Source organism: Dipodomys spectabilis, unplaced genomic scaffold, assembly GCF_019054845.1.
Source record: "Dipodomys spectabilis isolate Male_0828 unplaced genomic scaffold, ASM1905484v1 ptg000234l, whole genome shotgun sequence".
Classification (NCBI taxonomy): Eukaryota; Metazoa; Chordata; class Mammalia; order Rodentia; family Heteromyidae; genus Dipodomys; species Dipodomys spectabilis.
In genome coordinates, this window is record NW_024870911.1 from 7,658,052 (window position 1) to 7,681,730 (window position 23,679).

General features: G+C 37.7%; 1 protein-coding gene across 2 annotated transcripts in view; it reads left to right on the forward strand.

Moving 5' to 3' along the window:
- The window catches only part of Ptprr (protein tyrosine phosphatase receptor type R), a 213,882-nt gene that overhangs the window by 96,433 nt on the left and 93,770 nt on the right, over positions 1-23,679 (forward strand). For both annotated transcript variants that reach the window (XM_042698790.1, XM_042698791.1), the window contains 2 exons: positions 12,289-12,402; positions 16,367-16,522. In XM_042698790.1, the coding sequence (XP_042554724.1) occupies positions 12,289-12,402; positions 16,367-16,522 (270 nt within the window). The remainder of the gene's footprint in view (positions 1-12,288; positions 12,403-16,366; positions 16,523-23,679) is intronic.

Consider the following 23,679-nt stretch of genomic DNA (forward strand, 5'->3'; position numbering starts at 1 on the left):
TCTGATGTGGGACATGAATAGATAATAATGCCAAATGAAGAACTGGAAAAAAATTCAAAACAGGATTTAAGACATTGGACTACAGAGAAAAAAAAAGATTTCAGTCATTCTATTTGAATATCTTCTGCCTATATACTTTTTAATGAAGAAGCTTCAATTCCTGAAATGTTTCGCTTAATAGAAATGGAAGATTTTTAAGAAGATATGGCTTCATAATTTTATATACTCCAAATACCTTTCCCTACATCTTAAAGCCTTAGCTTTAGTTTTTAAATTACTATAACAAGTTTCTCAGTTAATGGTTGATGCTCTATTTAGTAATATAAAATTAGTCATTTCTATATTTAGCAGTAACAAGGAAGACAAAGCTATATATAGTCTCCTTTGTTTTCCTGATCAATGCATGTACCTATTGAGCATTTAGTAATTAATAGTTAAGTTGGCCATAGAACAATCCCCATAAATACCATGGCCCCCAAATCACGCTAAAAGGAAAAAAAAAAGTTGTCTCCGTAAGGACTGGGAAGTAATGATAGGCTGAAGTTGTCTGTGCATTAAAGTTAAACTTCACACCACATCCCTCAGCATCTTGCTTTTCTAGCAATGAGAAGGCTCTGGAGGTGCTAATCACTAAAATAACACATGACAGAAAATTATACGCTTAGTATTATTTTGCCATAGCCTTCTGCTGATGAAAGGACCACAAAAACACTGACTAACACTTATTCCGCCTCATCTTTATTCACTTTTAGTTATGCAGAAAATTGTTAGTTCCCACCGTGACAGAAACATCAAGATTACCAAGAAGAAAAGTTGAAAGGACTTTAAATCATAGCATTTTTATTTACATCTCAAGAAAAAAAAAAAAAACACATGTCAGTAAACTTCAGCTCATTTTCTCAGAGGATTGTGTAGTTCACCAGAAGAGTAAAAACAGAATCCTATTACAGTCACTGAAGTGAAACATAAACTCCTTCATGGAGAGAATCAAAATAAAAGTGTATTGATGACATCCTTCCATGGAGTGTAAGACTCCAAACCACCCTTGTGATCAGACTGGTTCAGAGCTTGTGTGGCCTCCCAGCTCATCAGGGCTCGGGCTTTTACATGGGATCAACTTTCATGTCCTGAAATAATATACTTCTGTTGATGGAATGGAAGCATATTAAAACAAAAGGGAGGAAGTGGCACTGTGGCTCAAGTGGTAGAGTGCTAGCCTTGAGCTGAAGAGCTGAGGCACAGTGCCCAGGCCCAGAGTTCAGGCCCCACGACCCACCAAAAAAATAAAACTAACTAAAAATAAATAAAAGGGAGACCTCTCACCATCTCTTTCCCTCTCTCTTTCTTTCTCTCTCCATATCATCTGGGATCAAGTACCAATGACCAGTATGGATTGATTTTTTATTTATTTTTTTTGATTTGGTGTTTCTATATATGATGGCTTGGGAAAAATATCAACTTATGACTAAGGAAGCAAAGTTGGGGGAAGTTGAAAGATTGTGGTTTGGTCATTGGCCATCTATTTATAAGCAGCCTGAAACAGCCCTTAGAAGTGAGTTTGGTCTCAATGTTAATTAGATATAGTGGATGTCCCCTCTGTCCCTTCAGGAAAGCTCCATGACTACAGATAGTTGTGGCAGTGATCGTCAGAGTTTGGTCATCTTGTTGGGACTGTATGTAGAAACAGACATCTTTTGACCTCTATTTTTCAAAGCTTTGCCAAATTGCTGGGCTTCTGTCCATGCTAGCTTTTGGCTTAGCCCCAATTCCAGCCTCTATCGCTCAGGTCCTGGCTGCTGTGTTCTACCTTCAAGATGAGAAATACTGAAGGAAAGAGAGAGGAACCATTTATGGGAAATTGAAAAAGAACACAAGAATCAGAATAACTGAGAAATAAATAACATCGGGTACAAAATAGGAAACAAAATCAAAGGAGATGAAGGTGGAACATATAACAATAAGCTTTGAAAACTGTTAAAAGCAAGTAACTTGCTATTATACTTGTTTACTGTACCCAGGATAATATCTAGTCGTGGTTAAATCGTGATTATTTTTTCTTGTCTCTGAAGCATTTTGTATTAGACCTCTGTCTATATTATGTATGCATGTGTTTGTAACTTTTATAAAAGTATTTCACAAGTATAAATGAATGCAAAAATCACAAAGCATGATAATGGTAGTATTTAAAAAAATAGAGTATTATTTGATGATTCATGAGAGCTTTATCTCCTCCAGGAAATGTGTGATCTAGAAAGTCAAGACCATTACTATTTAGTGATCTTTAAAAATAGTTAATTATAATAATGCAACCATATTCCAAATTACATAGAATTTACAGTTTTCAGAACAATGCATAGGAAGGTCTTCTTTGAACTGCTCAATTTTAGGAGTCCTTGAAAGCAAAAGTTAAGTTGTTTTTTTTCTCACAAGAATATTATTATGAGATGTGAAAGGGGACACTAATTAAGAGATAATATTGAAATAGAGGAGAAATATTAATAAAATGAAGGGGCAAAAAGCCTTTCAAATGAATAAGCTAAGGGATTCTAACCTAAATGGCTAAGTTGACTCTCATCTGTTGTTGATATTTAATTTGTAATGGTAGGAAAAAGGAAAGGAACAATATGTATTTAATTCAACATCTATAAAGAATCTTCTGTACACTTTGGAACTTGGAGTGTTCGTAGCAGACATGGTTCAAAGGGGCAGGATGAAGCCCTGAGAAAAACAAAAATTCAGAAGTAAAAAACAAAACAAAAGCCTTCTTAAAGCTTACTACTTCTATCAGTAGTCTTCCATATGTATTCTCTCCAAAATCTGATCAGTTTGTTTCATCTAACTTGTTTGGACCATTGCCTTGTCCTCTGGCCTAGATTGCTAGATTGACTTTTGACTACAGCTCCTGGATAGATGTAAACATCAGTAAATGTAAACACTGCAAATCCAATCAAGCCACTTCTCCCTGACTCATACTATTTACTGTTCAAGCAAAAAGCTCCAGTCCTTCATTTAATCAAGGAATTTGCTGCTCCATCTTCCTTTGTTCTAAATATCCAGAGAATATCCAGAGAAGCAGAAATTGTTTTCAACATCAATAAATAGTAAATTTGTATCTTCAAGCAAATTTTACTGAGTATGTCTTGTACTACACCAATAACATGTCAGTTTTCCATCTGAAGAAACCACACTAGTAACAAGCCATTTCTTTTAACACATTAACATAAAATTGATACAGTACTATTGCCTATTTCATATCTATTTCTAACTATATCTACCTATTTCATATCTAACTATTTATGTAGCTCTATATACATAAGTTATTATCATGATAAAAAAAAACAGTAGTTATCCCCACTGGACAGATGGAGAAACTAAGAGTTAATAATTAGAACAAGTCTGCATAGTCCAAGTTTGAGCCCAAGTTCATCTTTCTAACCCCTGTGCTCTTAATGATTCTTTGATAGTAAAACACAGTCTCCTTTGGCATTGTCTCATCTAATTTTAAAATACAAAAACACAATACAATTATTTAAGTTGTCCTGTTTCCCTACTAATTTGGAAAACAAAATAGCCAAAAGCCTGTAAAGATGTGAGCACAAAATTCAAGAAGCTCCTAAGTGGAGATGTGGCTCAGTGGTAGAGTACCAAGAATTGAGCAAGAAAATCCAAAGGACAGTAAGCACCCAGGCCCTAAGTTCAAGCTCCAGTACTGGCACCAAAAAACAAACAAAAAATCCAAAAAGCTTCTAAATATTGTCTTTGTCCACCATATCTTATCCTTCTTAAGCAAGAAATTCATATTTTTTCTCATTCATTACCAATATGCATTGAGCTCCTCCATGAAATGTTTTAATTAGCTGATCAATTATTTTTGTAGCCCATAACTACTGGGATTTTGTGTCTACAACAGCAAGTATGAGAAACTCAAGTGGGTAAGGCAATAGTACTCTATCATAGTTTTATGTTAATGTGTTAAAAGAAATGGCTTGTCACTGGTGTGGTTTCTTCAGATGGAAAACTGACATGTTATTGGAGTAGTACAAATGTCAAATTTCTTATAATTTGAGAACAAAAAGATTTCTCTCTGCACATCATCCACATTTGCCCTGAGCAAAGAATTGGTTTGGGTTCATTTTACCTCATTCTACTCCTTCTTAGAAGTGTCATCATATACTAATAGCATGTCAATGTTAGTTTATTAAGTATCCTGTTGTAGCAGCACTTTAAAATCATTATGTGACTCTGGGATAGAAGGAAGTCTGCAGTTGAGCATGTTGTGCCCATATAGCTACACCCTGCTACTTTCCCAGGACTTGCAGGGAACCTCTAATCACACAAGGAAATACACCGAAAATCACAGACCAAGGCCACCATTTACTTCCTTATGAACTAATCTCATATACTTTTTCCAGCTCTATTTCTTCTTTAACCAAATGCATTTGGCTTCACCAACAAACCTTTGTGGAAATCCTCTACTCCTGACTTCTATAATACCATACATCTTGATTTTCTTCAGACCCTTCTGTCTCAGTAGATTTTCATGCTGCAACCAAAGCCAACCAAGAAATAAATGAAGAGAAAGAGCCTTTTTTTCCTTGTTTATTTTCTTAAGGAAGAAGGGTAATGTCTGGGTTTCTGGTGCTACCATATGTTTGTGTCTGAGTGGACTAAAAAATAGCACATCGCTTTCCAGGCTACAGAAGACCAAGGAAACAGGCCTGTGGAGATGGGAAGGCAAGTTTTCTTGTTTTCAGAGCTACAGGAGAAGTGCCTTAGGCACCTGACAATGATATTCTTCCATAGCTGCATCTTTTTCTTAGACAGCTGTACCCACTAGACACAGAAACAGCCTTTATAACTTACTTTGCCATTTGTAAGGAGCAGACCAGATTATAATCAGTACAGGCAAGCAGACCCCAAAAGAAAAGCAGAGAGCTCAACACCCCCAGGATCTTATTGCAAATGCACAAATATACAGGTCACTTCTGCTCCGCTGGGGAAGCCAAAAAAGGAACAGTATTACTAAATTGGAGCTGCTGCCACACAAAAATAAAACGTCCAGATTAATGGGTAAGAGTTTCCTCTGGGAAACTCATGGGAAGAAGAAAGCAGTAGAATTTGATAGTTGTTATATTAATATATGTATATTAGCATGGATATAAGTAATGTATTTATATAGATATATATATTTGATTGTATATCATAGCCTATGAATCAGAAAAAAGAATACCAAAAGTCACCCCAATTTTTATCTCAAGATAATAGGATAAACAATTACGAATATTTTTCCTGTTACTGTATTTTCTTGGTTTTCTATCATGAGCATTACAAATTTTTATAATTAGAAATATAAATGTATATGTTTATAAGTTAGTCACAGAAAATGGACAATAACACAGTCTAAGCATGAATTTGATTTACAACCAATATGTTCACAGCTCATTGACTTCAACTAATTCAAAATGGGCTTCAAACAGCTAAAAAGCTTGTGCTGCAGACATGGCTCCATGGTAAAATTCCTGTCTAAAAAATATAGGTCTTGAGTTTAAGTCCCAGAATAGACAGGAAGGAAGGAAGGAAGGAAGGAAGGAAGAAAGGAAGGAAGGAAGGAAGGAAGGAAGGGAAGGAAGGGTCTCAGAGCCATGTTATATGAGGTTTAGACTAGCAGAAGCCAGAGAAAGCAGTGCCCTGTATGCCTACATGATGAATTTAAATATGACAGAAAATCATTGATTTTAAAAGCAAAGAAAAAGTGAAAAAATTAAAACATACAAAAAATTGTAAACAAATATTTTAGAATCATTTCCTATTTAAAACAAGAAAGTCAATACCTGGCTAGAGTTCAGGACTCTGCTTTGAGAAAGTTGTATTCAGTTGACTAGTTCACCTGTCTAGGAAGCCATTTAAAGGCCAAGCTAGAAGGAAATGAGTGTGTAGTTAAGTGGTAGAGCACTTGACTGGCTGTGTTAAGTCTCAATTGAGTTCAAGCCTCAACTGAGTTCAAGCCTCAGTATTGCCCCCCCTCAAAAACAAAACAAAAACAAACAAACAAAAACTAAGCTAGCAGAACTCAGAAGATAAACCAAAATAACAGTAAAAACATATGAGAAACCAAAACCTCTCTAGAAACAAAACAAACAGAATATATTCTACTTAAAACAGGTAAGAACCATAGAACACATAATGAAGGAAATTTCAATTAAATAAAGGCATATGAGCAGTAGAGAAAATGTAAATAAAATAATGTGGTTAGGGTGAAAAGCAAAGAATATATAATTACATAACTGACATCCTTATAAATAAGACCAACATATTTAGAGAAAAGATTATTCAAGTGTATTAATAGAAGAAAATGTTTCTGAAATCAATTCAGAATCTACAGATTACAAGGTCGTTGCAATAGCATAGGAAATTTTCTTAACTTTAAAGATGAAGAGTGCTATGAGATTACAGACAGAAAAAGTGAGTTATCTGCAAGACTTGCAGCCTCAAGCCAGAATATTTTTCACAGCAACTTCCAGTGCCGGAAGGTATTAAAATAATAGCAGCAGAGTTCAAAGGCACAAAGTAAAAATAGAGAATGAGTAAAGAATTTAATACCAGCCAAGCTGCTACTTATTGTTAAAGGCACCATAAATGCAATCTCAAATGTATAATGCCTCAGGAAATACAGCACTCATGAGTCTTACTTGAAAGTGGTCGTGAAATTCAGCTAAATAAGAGATACATCAAAATAAAGAATTCATGAAGGGTGACATCCTTTTTAATAAAAATGATCATAGGCACTGAAATCCATTTGAGTATATAACAAACTATAGAATTATAGGAACTACAGAATATAGTAGCATCCATATGCAAAGTTTCCATATCTTCCTTTGGACCAACTGTGGATGGAAAATACTTGGAAAAAAACTTGTCTCTATTGAATATAAATAGACTTATTTTCTGGTCATTATTTCCTAAACAATATAGTATCCCAGTGTTTACAGTATATTAGATATTGCAAGTAATTAGGGATGATTTGAAATAGATGGATGTGTGGAGGTTATATACAAATACTGGACTATTTATTTAAGGAAGTTGAGCATAGATAGATACAAAATCTGCCTATTTTAAGACCCACGTGGGTTTCCCTATTTGGAAACAGTCACCTGTGGATAGGATGATTGTATATTCAGCAAGGTAAATGCTATCATACTATTTCCATCTATTAATATGATGAAAGTTTATTTTTAACTCATGTCACTGTTTACCGAGGGCTGTCAGATGATGGTTTATGCTTGATGTGCTGGTTTGAAGATCAGGTATCATCCTTTTCAAGCTCTATCAATGCAGCATGAGGGTCACATTAGGCCCATCCAGCAAGTAGAAGAGGGAAGAGAGGAAGAGAGTATAGAAGACTCCTTTATCCTTGACTACTTCAGTGTGAAAACACTTTACTTTCACAAGCATACGCTCATGTACTTCAATTATTCAGAAGTCTGTGAACTCTTCGTTATATAAAATACAAATATCATAAAAACCTAACAATATAAGAATGATTCTGGAATCTGACATAATAGTTTATGCCTATAATCCCAGCTATGGGGGATTATCTTACTTATGAGACATAGGTGGGAAGACTGTGGTCTGAAGCCAACTCTGGGCAAAAAGCTCAAGACTCTATCAAAAAGAAAAACAACAATTACAATGAAAAGTTGAGGGGGCGATTCAAATGGTAGAGCACTTGAAGCAAAAAGCTTTAAGTGAAAACCTCAGGACAGCTAAACACATAAATATACATACATACATACATACAAGATTACAAAAACTTGGAGGTGACTATGAGATATTCACAGAAAAGGAGGCAGCCATATACTACAAGAAGCTACATACTTTCATTTTGTCTGAAATAACTTCTCATTTTATCAAGAATCCTTTGTTTGCCCAAATTAACCTCATATGCAATATCTGGAACATATTAGATCTTCAAATACCACTTCTGGTTTTCTGGTGCTTAACTGGAGATGAGAGTCTCACAGACTTTTCTGTCCAGGCTGGCTTTGAACCGTGATCGTCAGATCTTAGCCTGCTGAGCTAGGATAACAGGCGTGAACTGCCAGCTCCCAGCTACATACATGTGGGCTTTTTAAGACTATATTTTAGCCTACTATTTTATGGGGAAGTTAGAAATGCATGCATGTACTCTGGGATCAATGAGACTTTTCACAGGCAAACAGAGGACTGAAGAAAATTATTCAAAATGTTTTGCTGTAGCCAGCCAGATGCTTTCCATTGCTCCTAATTACTTCCACTCACTTCTTCACTTGAGTTAGGTTGTCTTAAGTTTTTGTTTCCAAAGCGCAGCTTTTATCTCCTTGCAAGAATGCCTTTGTGAGTGATTTTTTTTAATCTACAGTTCATATCTCACTTCCCATTTCAATCTGAAGCTTTAATACTGTTTCCACAGTTACAAGACTTACTTAATCGTAGCCCTGGGAATTGAGATCTCCAGTGTGTACACCACCCCCTTGGCTCTCCATTCCCAGAGTACATCATGGTACCAAATCCTTCCCCTGGGGATGCAAGGGCACTGCCAGCCTGCTTGCCCTACCTGACAAACACGATTCGTGAGCCAGAAATGAGTAGTTTCTCATCTGTGTTTAGGAAACCCATCTGAAGAAAGCATCTTTGATCTTGTAGAGGAAAGCCCTAGACAGGCTCCAACACAGTGACTTCTCTCTAATGGCAGCTTCTGCAGTCTGGGAAAGCAACAGGCAGGCCAATGAGGGGAAAGGAAGTCTCTGTATCTCCCAGCCACCAGGTAGACTGGGTTTTACTAATCTCCTGGGACTAGCAGCACATAGATATAAAATTCATGTTTAAAACTATACCTCTATTTTTTCCTCATCACTACATTTCTAAAATCCTCCCAGTCTTTCCAGGGTTAGCTCAAGTTTTAATTTCTGTATTAAATTATGTAATTATATACTGGAAACATTTTCAGGCTATAGAAAGCATATAAATAATGCAACAAGCCCTTGTGTACCATTACATGACTAGTTTTCATTATTTGTTTTCAGTCATTACTTTCTGGGAGAAGAAGGTCATCTTTTTGTTGATGGTGGTGGTCATGGGGGTGAACAGGGCCTGGGGACTGTCTCTGAGCTTTTTTTGCTCAAGACTAGCACTCTACCACTTGAGCCACAGTGCCACTTCAGCTTTTTCTGTTTATGTGGTACTGAGGAATCAAACCCAGGGCTTCATGCATGCTAGACAAGCATTCTACCACTAAGCCACGTTCCCAGCCCAAGAAGGTCATCTTTTACAGAAACTCAAGTCAACTTCCTCAAGTGACATAGAAATGACTGTGACCCAGGAGGGAAAGTAAATTAGAAACCTGAGCTCTCTTTCATCTTGTGTCTGGAAGCCTCCGCCACTTCTTTTGACCCACCCAGACATTGCCACTGACTTTATCTATGGTAAACTCCAGAGCTAACCCACCTGCGAAATAAAATGACTTTCTAATGGACACACCTGACCTCCTGATAGGATGAAGACCCCGCTGGGGGTGAGCACCCAGACACGCAACTGATCCAGTGATTTCTATTGGTTCAGAAAAACTCTGATACAAATTTGTTTCCTCAGAATTCTGAAGAAAGACATTTTCCTCCCATTCCTTGTTTAAGGTTGAATGTGTCCCCTTAAAATTCATATATGTACATATGACCATATAAAATGGTGCTTATTGAAATGAACTCCAAGAAATGGAAACAAGAGGGTATTTTTATTATTATTGTACTGTTTGCAGTTATTTCTCCCCTTCCCCACCTTTGTTTTATTCCTTGTTGTCACTGTTTTTGATTTCTGTACCCTTTGTCTTGTAGATAAGTTTATAGGATTTGGAGAAGGGAAGGGGAATCACAGAAACAGTGGGACAAAGGGTGAACCAATGCAACTAGACATATGTTGGAAATGAACTTTACAACTTGAGGGGAAGGGAGTGGGGGGGAGAAAATGAGGGAGGGGGTAACACTGTTCAAAAAGGAATGTGGGGCTGGGAATGTGGCTTAGTGATAGAGTGCTTGCCTAGCATGCTTGAAGCCCTAGGTTGGATTCCTCAGTACCACATAAACAGAAAAAGCTGGAAGTGGCGCTGCAGCTCAAGTGGTAGAGTGCTAGCCTTGAATAAAAGCAGCTCAGGGACAGTGCCCAGGCCCTGAGTTCAAGCCCCAGGACTGGTCAAAAAAAAAGGGATGTGCTCATTACCTACTCATGTAACTGTAACCCCTCTGGGCATCACCTTTACAATAAAATTTAAATCAAAGTAAAAGTTCCCATATTGGCATTCCAACTCCCTAGTACTGAAAATTTGTAAACTTATTTAGAAATTGGTTTGTCACATATATTACAAGGAAGTCTTATTGGAGCGGTGTAAACTTCTGATCCACTATGGTTAGCACCTTTATGAAAGAGAAAGCATGGGCACAGATGGTCAGAGAGAGAAGAGTGTGAGACACAGAGAGAGAGAGAGCAAGTGTGTGATGACAGAGGCAAAGACTGCAGGTCAAGTAATTGCTGACAATCAACAGAAGCTAGAATTCTCCCTGACAGATTAACAAGGGGACATGATCCTGGTGACACATAACCTCTATAAGACATATGCTTCTGTTGTTTTGCACTAAGCAAAATAAAGATAAGTAAATAAACATTTTAGAATTGATAGTGGTGGTTGATGAAGCTTTACAATCCATCCCATAAAATTATCCTTTCCCCTCTGACTAGTTTTAGTCAAGTTTGACTAAACTTCTGACAAGTTTTAGTGCCTGTCTTTGAGTTAGTTGTTACGCAGAGTTTTTCAATAGTTCTGCCCATTTTTGGATTTCAGTTAGCCTAGCTCAAGCCTCAGGGCCCTTCTCCCAAAGCAAGCATTAAAAGACTTTAAGTTGGAAGTGTAGCTCAGCCCACCAACCTGACCAGAAACCATTATATTTGTTTTGCTCCTCCACTCTGCATTTCCATAGCATTGAACATTTAGTCATCTTTCCAGTTACTTATTTTGTACCAACATTATGTATAGTTAATATATTATTTCCTAAAAGATTAAAAATTCTCAAAGCAGTATCCTTCTTTTAGAGAAAGGCTGTTTGAGTTCCTATTCTATTGCATACATTTGTAAACCAATCACTTGTAAGACAAGTATGTACTTAAAAGTGTACCTCACTTTGTAGAAGAGGCAATGTTGTAGTCTTCCAGCAGTTACTGACAAACTACTATTACCGAAGCAGTGAATTCAGCATTATAAGAGTATAAAGATGAGCCGGTATCCATGGTTCCTGCCTATAATCTCAGCAATTTAGGAGACTGAGATATGTAGGATCAAGGGTCAAAGGCAGCCCAGGTACAAAAGTTCATGAGACTCCATCTCTAAAATAACCAGCAAAGAGAACCAGCTGAGAAATCAAGCTGAGTACCCTAGTACCAGAATATATGTGTGTGCGTGTGTGTGTGTGTGTGTGTGTGTGTGTGTGTGTAATGCATAAAGATTTGGTTTCCTTATCTTGCAAGCATCTATCCTAAAGCATTATGATGCATTGTTGAAAATACAGAGTGGACTACTTCATGATTTAAGCATAGAGCTAGCCCTCGGGACTTAAATTCAGTATTACTAATATATCACAGATTGATTTGTATTTTAAGATTTTCTTAAAACGGTTTGATTTTTTCCTAGTGAAAATCTGAATAGCAAATGTTTTCTGAACATTAAGAATTGTGTACCTTAGACCAAATCATGAGTACTATTGGCTTCTTAACTAGACTTTGAAAATGCATTATTGTACTTCATTGATGCTGGCAGCAAATCATCACGTAGAGAAAGTGCCACCTCAAGCTGTGTGGAGCTCACACCATATCTTTCTCTGTGATTGTGTGTGAACGCAAATTAAAAGTGTCCTTCTGCTCATGTAACTGAAATACACTTGGCCACAGATGACCACTCTGTCATCTGCACCTGAAGGAAAGTAAAAGATCAAGGTACATGACACAGAAATTCTTTATGAGTTGATCGCTTACTTGTGTTTCTTACACGACTGGACAAACTGCATTATTATATGCCATTTTGAACTAACACCAGTAACATGTTATTTAAAACTTCACACCCTTTGATTTCAATTTACGTCAAAATTAACCAAGCCCCCTAGCAACTTCCCAGAGTCAACCAAGTTGGTGTGGTTTATCATTAGTCAAGAGCTGACTGTCCAAAGGAAATACTTACCTGAATTGAGATTTCTTTTTGTTTTTATTTTCCAGATTCTACAAATGGATGTAAACAAGTTCAACATAACCTTGCTTCGGATCTTCCGCCAAGGAGTGGCCGCAGCTTTAGGACTCTTACCCCAGCAAGTGCACATCAATCGCCTCATTGTAAGATTATGTTCCACACTCCATATTCTCCTTCCCCAAATCCAAGCTGGTTTTTTTTTTCAAATAATCATCATCACCATCGTTAAAAGGCTCATGTTACAATCCTGTGACTCATGAGGTAAATCTGGTATTACTACCTGTTAAAATAAAACTTTAATGAAGCAAGACACATCCACTCATTCACCTAACTCCTGTGGCTATTTGCATGCTTACAATGGCTGAGTTGAGTAATTGTAAAAGTTGTTTGACTCATGAAGCCTAAACTATTTACCAAATATTCCTCTACAAAAACAACAACGCCTGTAATCTTAGCTATACAGGACTACTCAGGAGGCTGAGATATGAGGATCATATTCGAAGCCAGCCCAGGCAGGAAAGTCCATGAGACTCAATCTCCAATCAAGTACCAGAAAACCAGAAGTGGAGCTATGGCTCAAAGTGGTAGAGTGCTAGCTTTGAGCAAAAAGCTCAGGGAAGGCACACAGGCTCTGAGTTCAAGCCCTACAACCAACAAAAGAAAGAAGGAAGGAAGGAAGGAAGGAAGGAAGGAAGGAAGGAAGGAAGGAAGGAAGGAAGGAAGGAAGGAAGGAAGGAAGGAAGGAAGAAAGGAAGGAGGGAAAGGGAAGTAGGGAGAGAGGGAGGGGTGAGGGAAGAAGGGAGGAAAGGAAAGGAACGGAAAGGAAAGGAAAGGGGGAGGGGGAAGGAGGGAAGGGTGGCAGGGAAGGGAGGGAGAAAGAGAAGTTTGTCCACTCTGTCATAGTTCAAGACTAGCCACACTGTTAACTATGAATAAAAGGCTTGAAATTAATACAAAATTATTGTCCAGGAGAAGCAGAACTTTCTCTATGAGTGAAGCTATTGTCTGCAAACAGTATCTATTCAAGGCCTTTCATGTGTATGAGGATTCAGAATGGTGGGCCCTGAATGCACAAGATAGAATTGAAGATAAAAAACTGACCTTGCTGTCTGCAGCCCAAACATGCTATTAAAACACAACATGAGGATGAGGAAAACCCAAGGGATCTGTCCATCATACACATGATTCTTTCCTCAGTATTTGGGAGCCTGATGTCATCAACAATAGCTTTCATCTCTTTTTAGATGGGTGTGAGCAAAGGAAGAGAAGGGGATCACTTAAACGAGATTAATTTTTCCTTGTGAAACACTAGCCACCTAAGGCTTACATGGAAAGGGAATTGACTGATCTTAATTTCCATGGCATTGGAAGCCCAAGCAGAGTTGGCATGTTCCTTTTGTCTTAAATCGTTCTGCCCTGCTGGAGCTCAGCTTTCCACGCCATCTACATCTGCATTGCCAGCTATGGACAGAATTGGCTTTACATTTTAATTTAGGAAATATATTTCTTGTTGGTTTTCTGCAGGTGGAAAGGGAATTATTTAAATCTTCATTTTTTAAAAAGAAACTTTCACTTTGTGTCAACAATTTTTAGGCACTAAAATAAGCTTTGAGAAAAAAATTTAACTCAGTATCATAAAAAAGAAAATAGAGCATTTTCTAATATCATTATTAAAGAGTGAAGGCGGTTATGCCAGGCATGATGCAATCCCAGCACTCAGGAAGCTGACCAGAGGATTGTGAGCTTTAGGCCAGCCTGGGCCACCTAGAGAATACATGTTTCAAGAAGAGACAAGGGAAGTAAAGGGAAGGGGAGAAAGAGGAAGAAGAGGTCAAGGAGGAGAACAAGGAGGAAGAGGAAGAGGAGGAGGAAGAGGAGGAGAAGGAGGAAGAGGAGGAACAGGAGGAGTAGGAGGAACAGGAGGAGGAGGAGGAAGAGGAGGAGAAGGAGGAAGAGGAGGAGCAGGAGGAAGAGGAGGAAGAGGAGGAGGAGGAATGAAAAACAAAAAGAGAAAAGAAAAAAACTTCAGATTTTTATAGGCTATCACATCCAAGACATACCCTATTCAAGTGAAAAGATTTGGGTACTATACATGTATTGGGTCTAAATCTACCTATGTTTTTGTTTTAATATACACACGTATCTTAGATGAATGTTCATACATAGAGATGTAATAAGCATAATAACTGTTTGCAAAGATGAAAGAATTTTCCACACCCAAGAAAGGGTTCACATATCTTCAGAGAACATTAGAATCATTGTTAAAAGTAGCTGTTATAGTAGACAGAGTTATAATACCCAAAGGGACAGAGGCTGGTGATTAAGAGCATGTGTCTGGTGAGAGACAAGCAGAATCACACCGAACAGCCAGCAGTGCCACAGGCTCGCTGTGTGACCACAAGCAAGCCATTTACATATCTTCATTTGTAAAGTGGGGAAAACCAAGATACTCATCTCCTAGGAATGTTTTTTGAGTAGTAAATGAAGCAACAGAATTAAAATACATTGGCACCTAACAGGCACAAGACAAATGTTCTGTCCTACTGCAATTCTTACTAGTTCATGAGCCACCTAATGATGACCAACATATTTCACATTAATAGAAATGCCAATTATCATTGTCCTTCCTGCCCATACAGTAATGATCCTTCATTTTATACCTGGATGAACTCCTGAAAAATTGTATTCAAAGAAAATTTGATGCTGTAAGAAAACTATGTGTCAAAAAGAAAAGACTCACAATTCCCTTATGCAAGTGTGTTAAGTTGTAAAAGATAATATCTTCAATGTCAGTGCCACATTTTTCTGGTGTTTGGGATTTGTGTGTGTGTGTGTGTATGTGTGTGTGTGTGTGTGTGTGTGTGTGTGTGTGTGTGTGTATAACAGTCATTATGATAAGAAATCTTCCTTTTAGTATTAATAGGAAAAGAATCATGATATCCACACACAATAGATGTTTGCCTACCAAAGGGTAGATTTTTAAAGTGTGATATACTTGAGGTGAACAGCATCAGGAAAGGGGCTACAAGACAGCACCTGTTTGGTATATCCACATTCATACAAGTGATTAAAAAATATATATAAAGTGGTGATGTCTTAAGAATGTGCTGTTGGCCCGAAACCGGTGGCTCATGCCTGTAATCCTCACTAGTCAGGAGGCTGAGATTTGTGGATCATGATTCAAAGCCAGCCCAAACAGCAAAGTCCCATGAGACTCTTATCTCCAATTAATCACCAGAAAACCAGAAGTGGCACAGTAGCACAAGAGGCAGAGCATTTGCCTTGAGCTGAAGAGCTGCTGGACAGTGCCCAGGCTCAGAGTTCAAGCCCCACAACCAACAAAAATAAAAAAATAAAAAAAATTTTTTTAGAAAGAATGAGGTGTTGAATCATGTTTTATTTTTTTTCTTAAAATACTTCTTTTTTTCTTTTTTTTTTTTTTTGTCAGTCATGTGGCTTGTCCCTCAGCTCTTTAGCTCAAGGTGAGCACCCTACCACTTGAACCACCCTACCATAGCGCCACTTCTGGTTTTCTGGTGGTGAATTGGAGGTAAGAGTCTCATGGAGTTTCCTGCCCAGGCTGGCTTTGAACTGTGATCCTTAGATCTCAGCTTCCTGAGTAGCTAGAACTACAGGCCTAAGCCACCAACACCCAGCTAGAATAACTTTTTAAGCATAATCATTCCAGAAACTTCTGAACAACATTTCAAAAATACTAACCTATGGCCAGGCATGGTAGTACATGCCTAATCCCAGCCCCTGGTGGGTAGAGAAAAGAGGATCAAGAGTCTTATGCAAGCCTGGGCTACATAGTGAGTTCTTGACCCACGGGGGAGGGGGGGGGGTAAAATGGCAAATAAACCAATAGACAGCAAAATATAAAATTTCAAACAAAGTGTACCAACTAACTGAAAGAAAGCCATTTGAAGATGGTTAGATCTGGAACTGTCTAATATTAACTCTAACGAAGAATAACCAATAAATATGATCTCCAAAGTAACTTTTAGGTTCCTAGGATTCTGATTTTCTTTAGGTTCTAAGACAAAAGGTAAAACAAAAAAGTTACCCAATTTGCTTAAAATGTCTTGAAATTTCTGCCTTTACTAGGAAAAGAAGAACAGTGTGGAATTATTTGTGTCTCCTATCAACCGAAAAGCAGGAAGGCCTGAAGCCCTGCCATCTGAAGAAGTGTTGCGTTCACTTAATATCAATGTTTTACAGCAAAGTTTATCCCAATTTGGAATTACAGATATCTTTCCCGAGGTATGTACATCACTGCTCAGATAATTTCATTTAAAAGTCTGTACAGCTAGGATGAGATGCTAATGCAACCTCATGAGGCTTTAAGATAAAAGCTATTTTATTGTTTGTGATTTGATTTTTCACTTTAAAAAAAAATCTCCCTAAGGGTCAGATTTCTCTGTTCTTCCTCCTTTATGTTTATCTGTTTAAGTAAGTGCCTTTTGACATTCAAGTTTCACTTTCTGGCATTCTTCAATAACCTTGTGATCCTGTAACTTATTTAGATATATCCAATAAAATGGTTGGGAAAAAAAAGATACATTAGCTGTCTGTGACATTTGATTGGTTATCAAGAAACAAACATATTGCTGGGCACAGTGGCTCACCCCTGTAATCCTAGCTATTCAGGAGGCTGAGATTTAAGGATTGACACTCCAAGCCAGCCTAGGCTGAGATTCTTATCTCCAATTAACACAGGTCAAATACCATATTTAATGAAAATCATTTATATGAGTGTGTTTGAACCCCAGGGCTAATGTTTACAATGTATATGACCTTTGGCCAGTCACGTTGTCACTGTGAGACTATTTGCCTATATACAGTGTCAACCTTTCAGTACCTTGGTTTCTTCATATCCAGTCTTTACCTTACAGACTGGATATATGGATTAATAGTTTTAATTATATGTGGAAGTCTTCACATACAATTGGTATGCGATTTGAATACAGGATGGCCTGGCAGAATGGGGAAATGCAGTCTTCCTTAAAAGACTGCTTCCAGGATACTCCCCCTCCTATAATAAACAAAACCCTAGATATCCAAACTCCTTATATGAAATGATGTGTGTCTACATATGACCCCCCCACACACACACACTCACATTCCCATCTACTTTACCTCACTCTAAGTTTCTTGTAATATCTCATGCAATGTAAGTGCTATGTAAATAGTAGCTATGTTCTATTGTTAGGGAATCATGACAAGGAAAAAAACCATGCTTCTGTGGCATTAAGAACAGGTGAGATTCTTTGTCCCTGAAATTTTCCATCCATGGCTGGCTGCATTTGCAGATACAGACACCAAAGACAGGAGTGCCAACTCTCTGTCACCACTCAACCATGACTGTCACAACAACCCCACTGATCTTCCGGCTTTGGGTTCTGCTTACTTCCCTACTACTTTCCCCTGACACACAACGTGTTACTGTTCTTGCCACCAGACTAGGCTTGCTGAAAGTAAATCTGGCTTGTTTTCTGAATTCCATGATTCTTCTTTGGCTCCCAGAGTACTGTAGAATCAAGTCTGGATTTCTTAGTGATGACATGTCATCTTTTATGTAATTGGGCTTCATTATTGTTGAGCAATGCTCTCTTTGTTTATGTGTAATCAATTCTGAACTTAGTAGATGTTATGTCCCCTACCATAGTCCTTCTCTCCCATGCTTGTGGTGTATGTTGGGCCTTCTAGGCACGTTTCACTTTTCAACATCAGTTTGTTACTCAGTGGCTTTCTGGATGTCTTCAAGGATGTAGTCTTCAATGTATGTGCCTTGTGTTGTTCTGTTGATCTAGAAGAGACATACTGTCTCATCTGTGTCTTCATTTAGAGCCTGCCATATAATAGGCACAAAATGAAAAATTATATCCACAAAAAACCACACCATATGCAAAGTAGTATCTAAAATCAGAAAAACAAGTAAACAATAAACAAGCAAACAAATAGATAATATAGTTCTTGTTCTCAATGAACATTTACTTTTGCAGAGCAAATAAGAAGAGGATAGAATACAGGACTAGGATAAAGTTTTCACTCTGTGCCATGGAGTTTGGAGAGGCCACCTGTGCTTTCAGAGGCCAGAGAAGAGATGGACACGAGGTTAATCACCCTTACCCTTCTCCAGCCTGAAATGCATCCAAATCCAAAGTGCCTTACTTTGTATGACAAACAAGACCTCATTCTTTTCCCACAGCCGAGGCCCTGTGTAGCCAGCTGGTATAAATCTTACCGAGGATAATTCCTCTTAAAAAATATAAAAAGATCATTGAAACAATTTATTCTGCTTCCTTTAAGCTTTTAAAGAACATTATACACATTTCCCCCCATTGCTTTATTCTAATTTAAAGGCTTTCCTGGAGGCTTGAGGAATTTAGCAGTTTATTAAGTCACCAGATTCATGAAGATCACTATACAAAATGAACTAATTCAAGTCAAGTATTTGGGGGTCTTCCAACATACTCCAGCCTAGTGAAAAATGGAGGGAAGGCTTCCCTTGACCATCAGAGCTGCTCATCTACAGTCAACCACAAGGCCTGTCCTGTACTAGATTGATGAAAGCGCATCAGGCAAGCATAATATGGTATTTCTTCACAAAGTGGTAGCAGCCTAAAAAAACATTTAGAAATATATCTTAAAATACATTTAGAAACAGAGAGTGAGTTACATCTTGAGAGGCCAGCATGTGTATGAATTGGCTATGAAGAGTATTTTGTTGAGGAGGGACAGGTTCTTTGAAACTTTGGGCTGACCTGAAGTTGAATGTGTCAGGGCAGAAGCAGCAGAGAGCTGAGGTGAACAGTGTTCCCAGTGGGTAGGAATTCTGCTAGACCACTGCCTGGTACATTTGCCCAAGGGAGCACTGCAGACACTGGAGTGGAGTGTTGTTTAAAGCCATTTATGGCATTCTGTGGGTTTCTTCAAATCTTCATCTTTCTCTAGTTAATACTTTACAACCATTGATGCCCCTACCCACTGTCCATTTCCTTTTCTTGACCTCACTTGGAGCATAGGTGCTGTTCTTGAACTTTATCACTCAAGGCTGGAACTCTACTGTTTGAGTCACAGCTCCACATGCAGTATTTGGGTGATTAATTAGAGATAAGACTCTCTCACAGACTTTTCTGCCCAGGCTAGCTTCAAACCATGATCCTCAGCTCTCAACTTCCTGAGGAGCAAGGATTACAAGCATCAACCACTTGCCCGGCTTGGTTCACATTTTGATCCTCAAAGTGTAGCTACTATGGTAACATGGCCATTAATGGGAGAAAACAAAAGTGCTTTGCTCATTTGGCTTTTTATCCTTTGTATGGATTAAAAAATATCATGAGGGCTGGGACGTTGGCTCAGTGGTAGAGCGCTTGCCTTGCATGGCTGAGGCCCTGGGTTCGATTCCTCAGCACCACATAAGCAAAATGAAAAGAGCCGGAAGTGGCGCTGTGGCTCAACTGGTAGAGCGCTAGCCTTGAGCTGAAGAGCTGAGGGACAGTGCCCAGGCCCAGAGTTCAGGCTCCACGACTGGACCCAAAAAAATAAAAATAAATAAATAAATAAAAGAATATCATGAATGGTGCCTCAAAATTTCTATTCCTAAACTTAGATTTAGTCTTTTACGGAAAGATGTGTTATTGTTTTGGCTGTTTCTTTATATGATTGATATTTAAATTAGAAATGACTCTTGAGAACCAAAAACCAAATCGAGAATTACTTGTTTTGTGTTTCCAATCTGAGTTTCTTGAGAGAATTGGTATTATTTCTTTCATATATTTTAATGTGGTATCTAGAACATTGTAGGCACTCAAATTCTATCTTATTATAAGATGCTCATAAAGATAAAACTTGACACCCTCTTACCTAATAAGTCCCATACAAGAGAACTGAAATTAAACTCATTATTTTAGTTTCTATTTACAAACATTTTTTTAGAAAATGAGTTTGATGTCATTAGTACTACATTGATAGTTAGAAAGTACTAAAATGTTTTTGATGTTCAATTGCAATCCAGTCTAAAGAATTGTAGATTTTACCAGATGTCCGTGGCTCATACCTGTAATCCTAGCTATTCAGGAGGCTGAAATCTGAGAATCAAGGTTTGAAGTCAGCCTGGGAAAGAAAGTTCATGAGACTCTTATTTCCAATTAATCCACAAAAAGCTAGACATGAAAGTGTGGTTCAAGTGAAGCACTGGCTTTGAGCAAAAAATAAATAAATAAATAAAACCAACTGTACTCAGGCCCTAAGTTCAATTCTCAGTCCCAGCACACACACACACACACACACACACACACACACACAATGTAGACTTAGCTATACAATGCTGAGGAAGTATACAATCATTGTTTTTTTTTCTTCTCTTTTTTTATTGTGAAAATACTGTACAGAGGGGTTACAATTACATGGGCAAAGTATTGAGTACATTTCTTATCAAGTATTGTTGCCTCCTCCTTTGTTTCCTCTTACCATCCACAATCAATGTTAAAATAAATTAGATCATCCAAATCAACTGTTCACTTGGGCATAATAAGTTTGGCATTTATCCAACAAAGCCATATTGTTGTAGGATACATTTCATTTATCTGTCTCAGTCAAACAAATTAACTGGATAATTCATAACATGTCACTTTTATTCTCTGTGCTTCATTTCTCCCAAAGAGAGATGTCTCTATATCTCTATATCATCTTTTCTAACCCTTGCAAACTGGAAAGGAAAAAAAGAAGGAGAAAGATAGGAAAGGAAGGAAAGAAAGAAAGAAACCACAGAATATCAACTTTTTAAATATACAGAAGCCATTGTTACATAATGTAGATAAAACAAACTTTAGTAATAAAGTAAAACTCCTCAGCTTTGTTCACTCACACTAAGTTAAAGGAAAAAGCAGTACAGCTATGAAACAAGACATAAAGATAATATACTGGCATTAACTTTATCAGGTCCTGGAGTCTGTGAATTATTGAACTCTTGGTCCCCTGACAAAATATAAAATGCATTGGGTAAACCCTAGGTAAAGGTTAGATTCACGATTACTGTGAATTATGATCTTTTGTGTGGGATCTCAACCACAAACTTTTTCATTTATTACCCTGTCCTTATCAAGTTTTTTAGATCTCTGTACAAATATAGTAGTGCTCAGCAGGAGTAGCATGACTCAGAAGGAAATCTATTTACCAAGAAAACGCAGTGACTAAGTTCTGGTTCAAAACACGTGTCTTTCTAACTGCAGGTGGGGGAAGGGACAGTGGAGCACAATTCTTCCATCATCTTTGCTTCAGTTAAAAACAGAAAACAAAACAGATTTTTCTTAAGCAGAAAAGAACATGTTGATATTCTATGAGTTATAGAATTATACAGGAAGAAAAAAAAAAATGAACCGAACGAGGAACACTGACTCTCTTCCCACCCACTTAACCACCCTTCCTGCCCAAAATTCTTTAGTTAAAATGCACGTCCTTATATTTTAGTTAAAATGCACTACCTTATATTTAAATGTGAGCACTTTATGCTGCTTACTTGAGGGTCTAACTAGTTTTATAGTGAACAATGGATGTTATTTAGTTGCCTACAAAAAAATTGTTTCCATCTTTATATTTGATTCCTACTAGATTTTTCTATTCACGGTTATGTTTATAGAGACATAGAAATTAAAAAAAAAAAAAACCTAGCTGAAAGCAGAGGAAAAACAAAACTGTCACTTAAACCCAACATTTTTAGCAGCATACTTAGTTACTAATCATTTTATCATCAATTGTTCTCAGATCCTCTATTAATCTACCATTTATATATATTTAAAACAACTTTTAACTGTGCATCTGTCTAGAAAGTGTGAAATACAGTGAGTACATCATTTGTTTTTGAGCAAAGAAAATAAAAATTTGATTCTTTTTTTTTTTGTTGTTGGTCATGGGACCTGAACTCTGGGCCTGGGCATTATCCTTCAGCTCTTCAGCTCAAGGCTAGCACTCTACCATTTGAGCCACAGCACCACTTCCAGCTTTTTCTGCTTATGTGGTGCTGAGGGATCGAACCCAGGGCCTCATGCATACAAGGCAAGCGCTCTACCACTGAGCCACCTTCCTAGCTCAGAAATTTGATTCTTTTCAGCAATAAATCTCCCTCCAAATGATTTTTGGAATCACATTTAAACTCAAAGATCTCTTGTGGCCTGCTTATTCATCTCTCTACCAGGACATGATTGAAATCTGAGATAAAAATTTCCATGAGATGGTGACAGGGAGGAGGGGGGTCCACATGGCGGGGGGTTGGAGGGAGGGAAAGTAGGAGAAAAATGAGGGTGGAGATAACAAGTTTGACAAGAAATATACTCACTACCTTACTTATTTAACTCTAACCCCCCTGTACATCACTTTGACAATAAAAGTTTTAAAAATTTCCATGGAATATTTTTCAAGGCAAATATTTATATCAAATTTGAAACTGTTAAGGATATTTTCTAAGTTTAAAAGAAATGACTTAAAATGATTTCAAACTCCCAGCACTTAGTGCTCTATATAGTTTTTTTTTTTTTTTTGTCGGTCGTGGGGCTTGAACTCTGGGCCTAGGCGTTGTCCCTCAGCTCTTCAACTCAAGGCTAGCGCTCTACCACTTGAGCTACAGCACCACTTCCAACTCCCAGCACTTAGAAGATGAGTTTAACTCATGGCTTCCCTGGTCACGAAGACATCATCCCTTTACCACAAAACTAAGAGAAGCAGGGCTCAACAAAATGGATTTTTTGTGTGTGCTGCTACTGGGTCTTGAACTCAGGGCCTGGCCACTGTCCCTTAGGGACACTCAAGGATGGTGTTCTGCCATTTGAGCCAGAGCTTCACTTACAGTTTTTGGCTGGTTGATTAAAAATAAGAGTCTCATAAACTTTCCTGTTCAGGCTGACTTTGAACATCAATCCTCAGATCTCAGCTTCCTCGGTAGCAAGGATTACAGGCATGAGCCACCAGCATCTGCCCCCACCCCCCAATTTTTTTTTAAATGAGTGCAAGCATTTAACATGACTTAGTGTTTATATGTTTTCCCTAACCATGAGTCACTTGGTTTCAATTCAGTTTCTTTAACCACACATCATTCAATTATAAAACATTTTCATTCTAAAAGACTTGACTTTAGTTGCTGTGCATTTTTTTAAAAAGAATAGGTAAAATGAAACTTTTGTTCATGCTTTCTCTCCACTTTCCCACCCCCGCCCCCCAGGAAGCAAAAATAGTAAAAAAAATAAACCTGTTTCTTTTGCCTTGTATTACCAGATAATTATGAACTTTTTGGTGCGTCCTGATACTTACAAGAAATACATAAAAGAAAAAATAACAATCTCTATGTGGGATGATACTTGGCCAAGTTTTGACAAAGTAAAAACCATTTAAGGGGAGAAAAATCCTGTGTGCTACCATCAGAG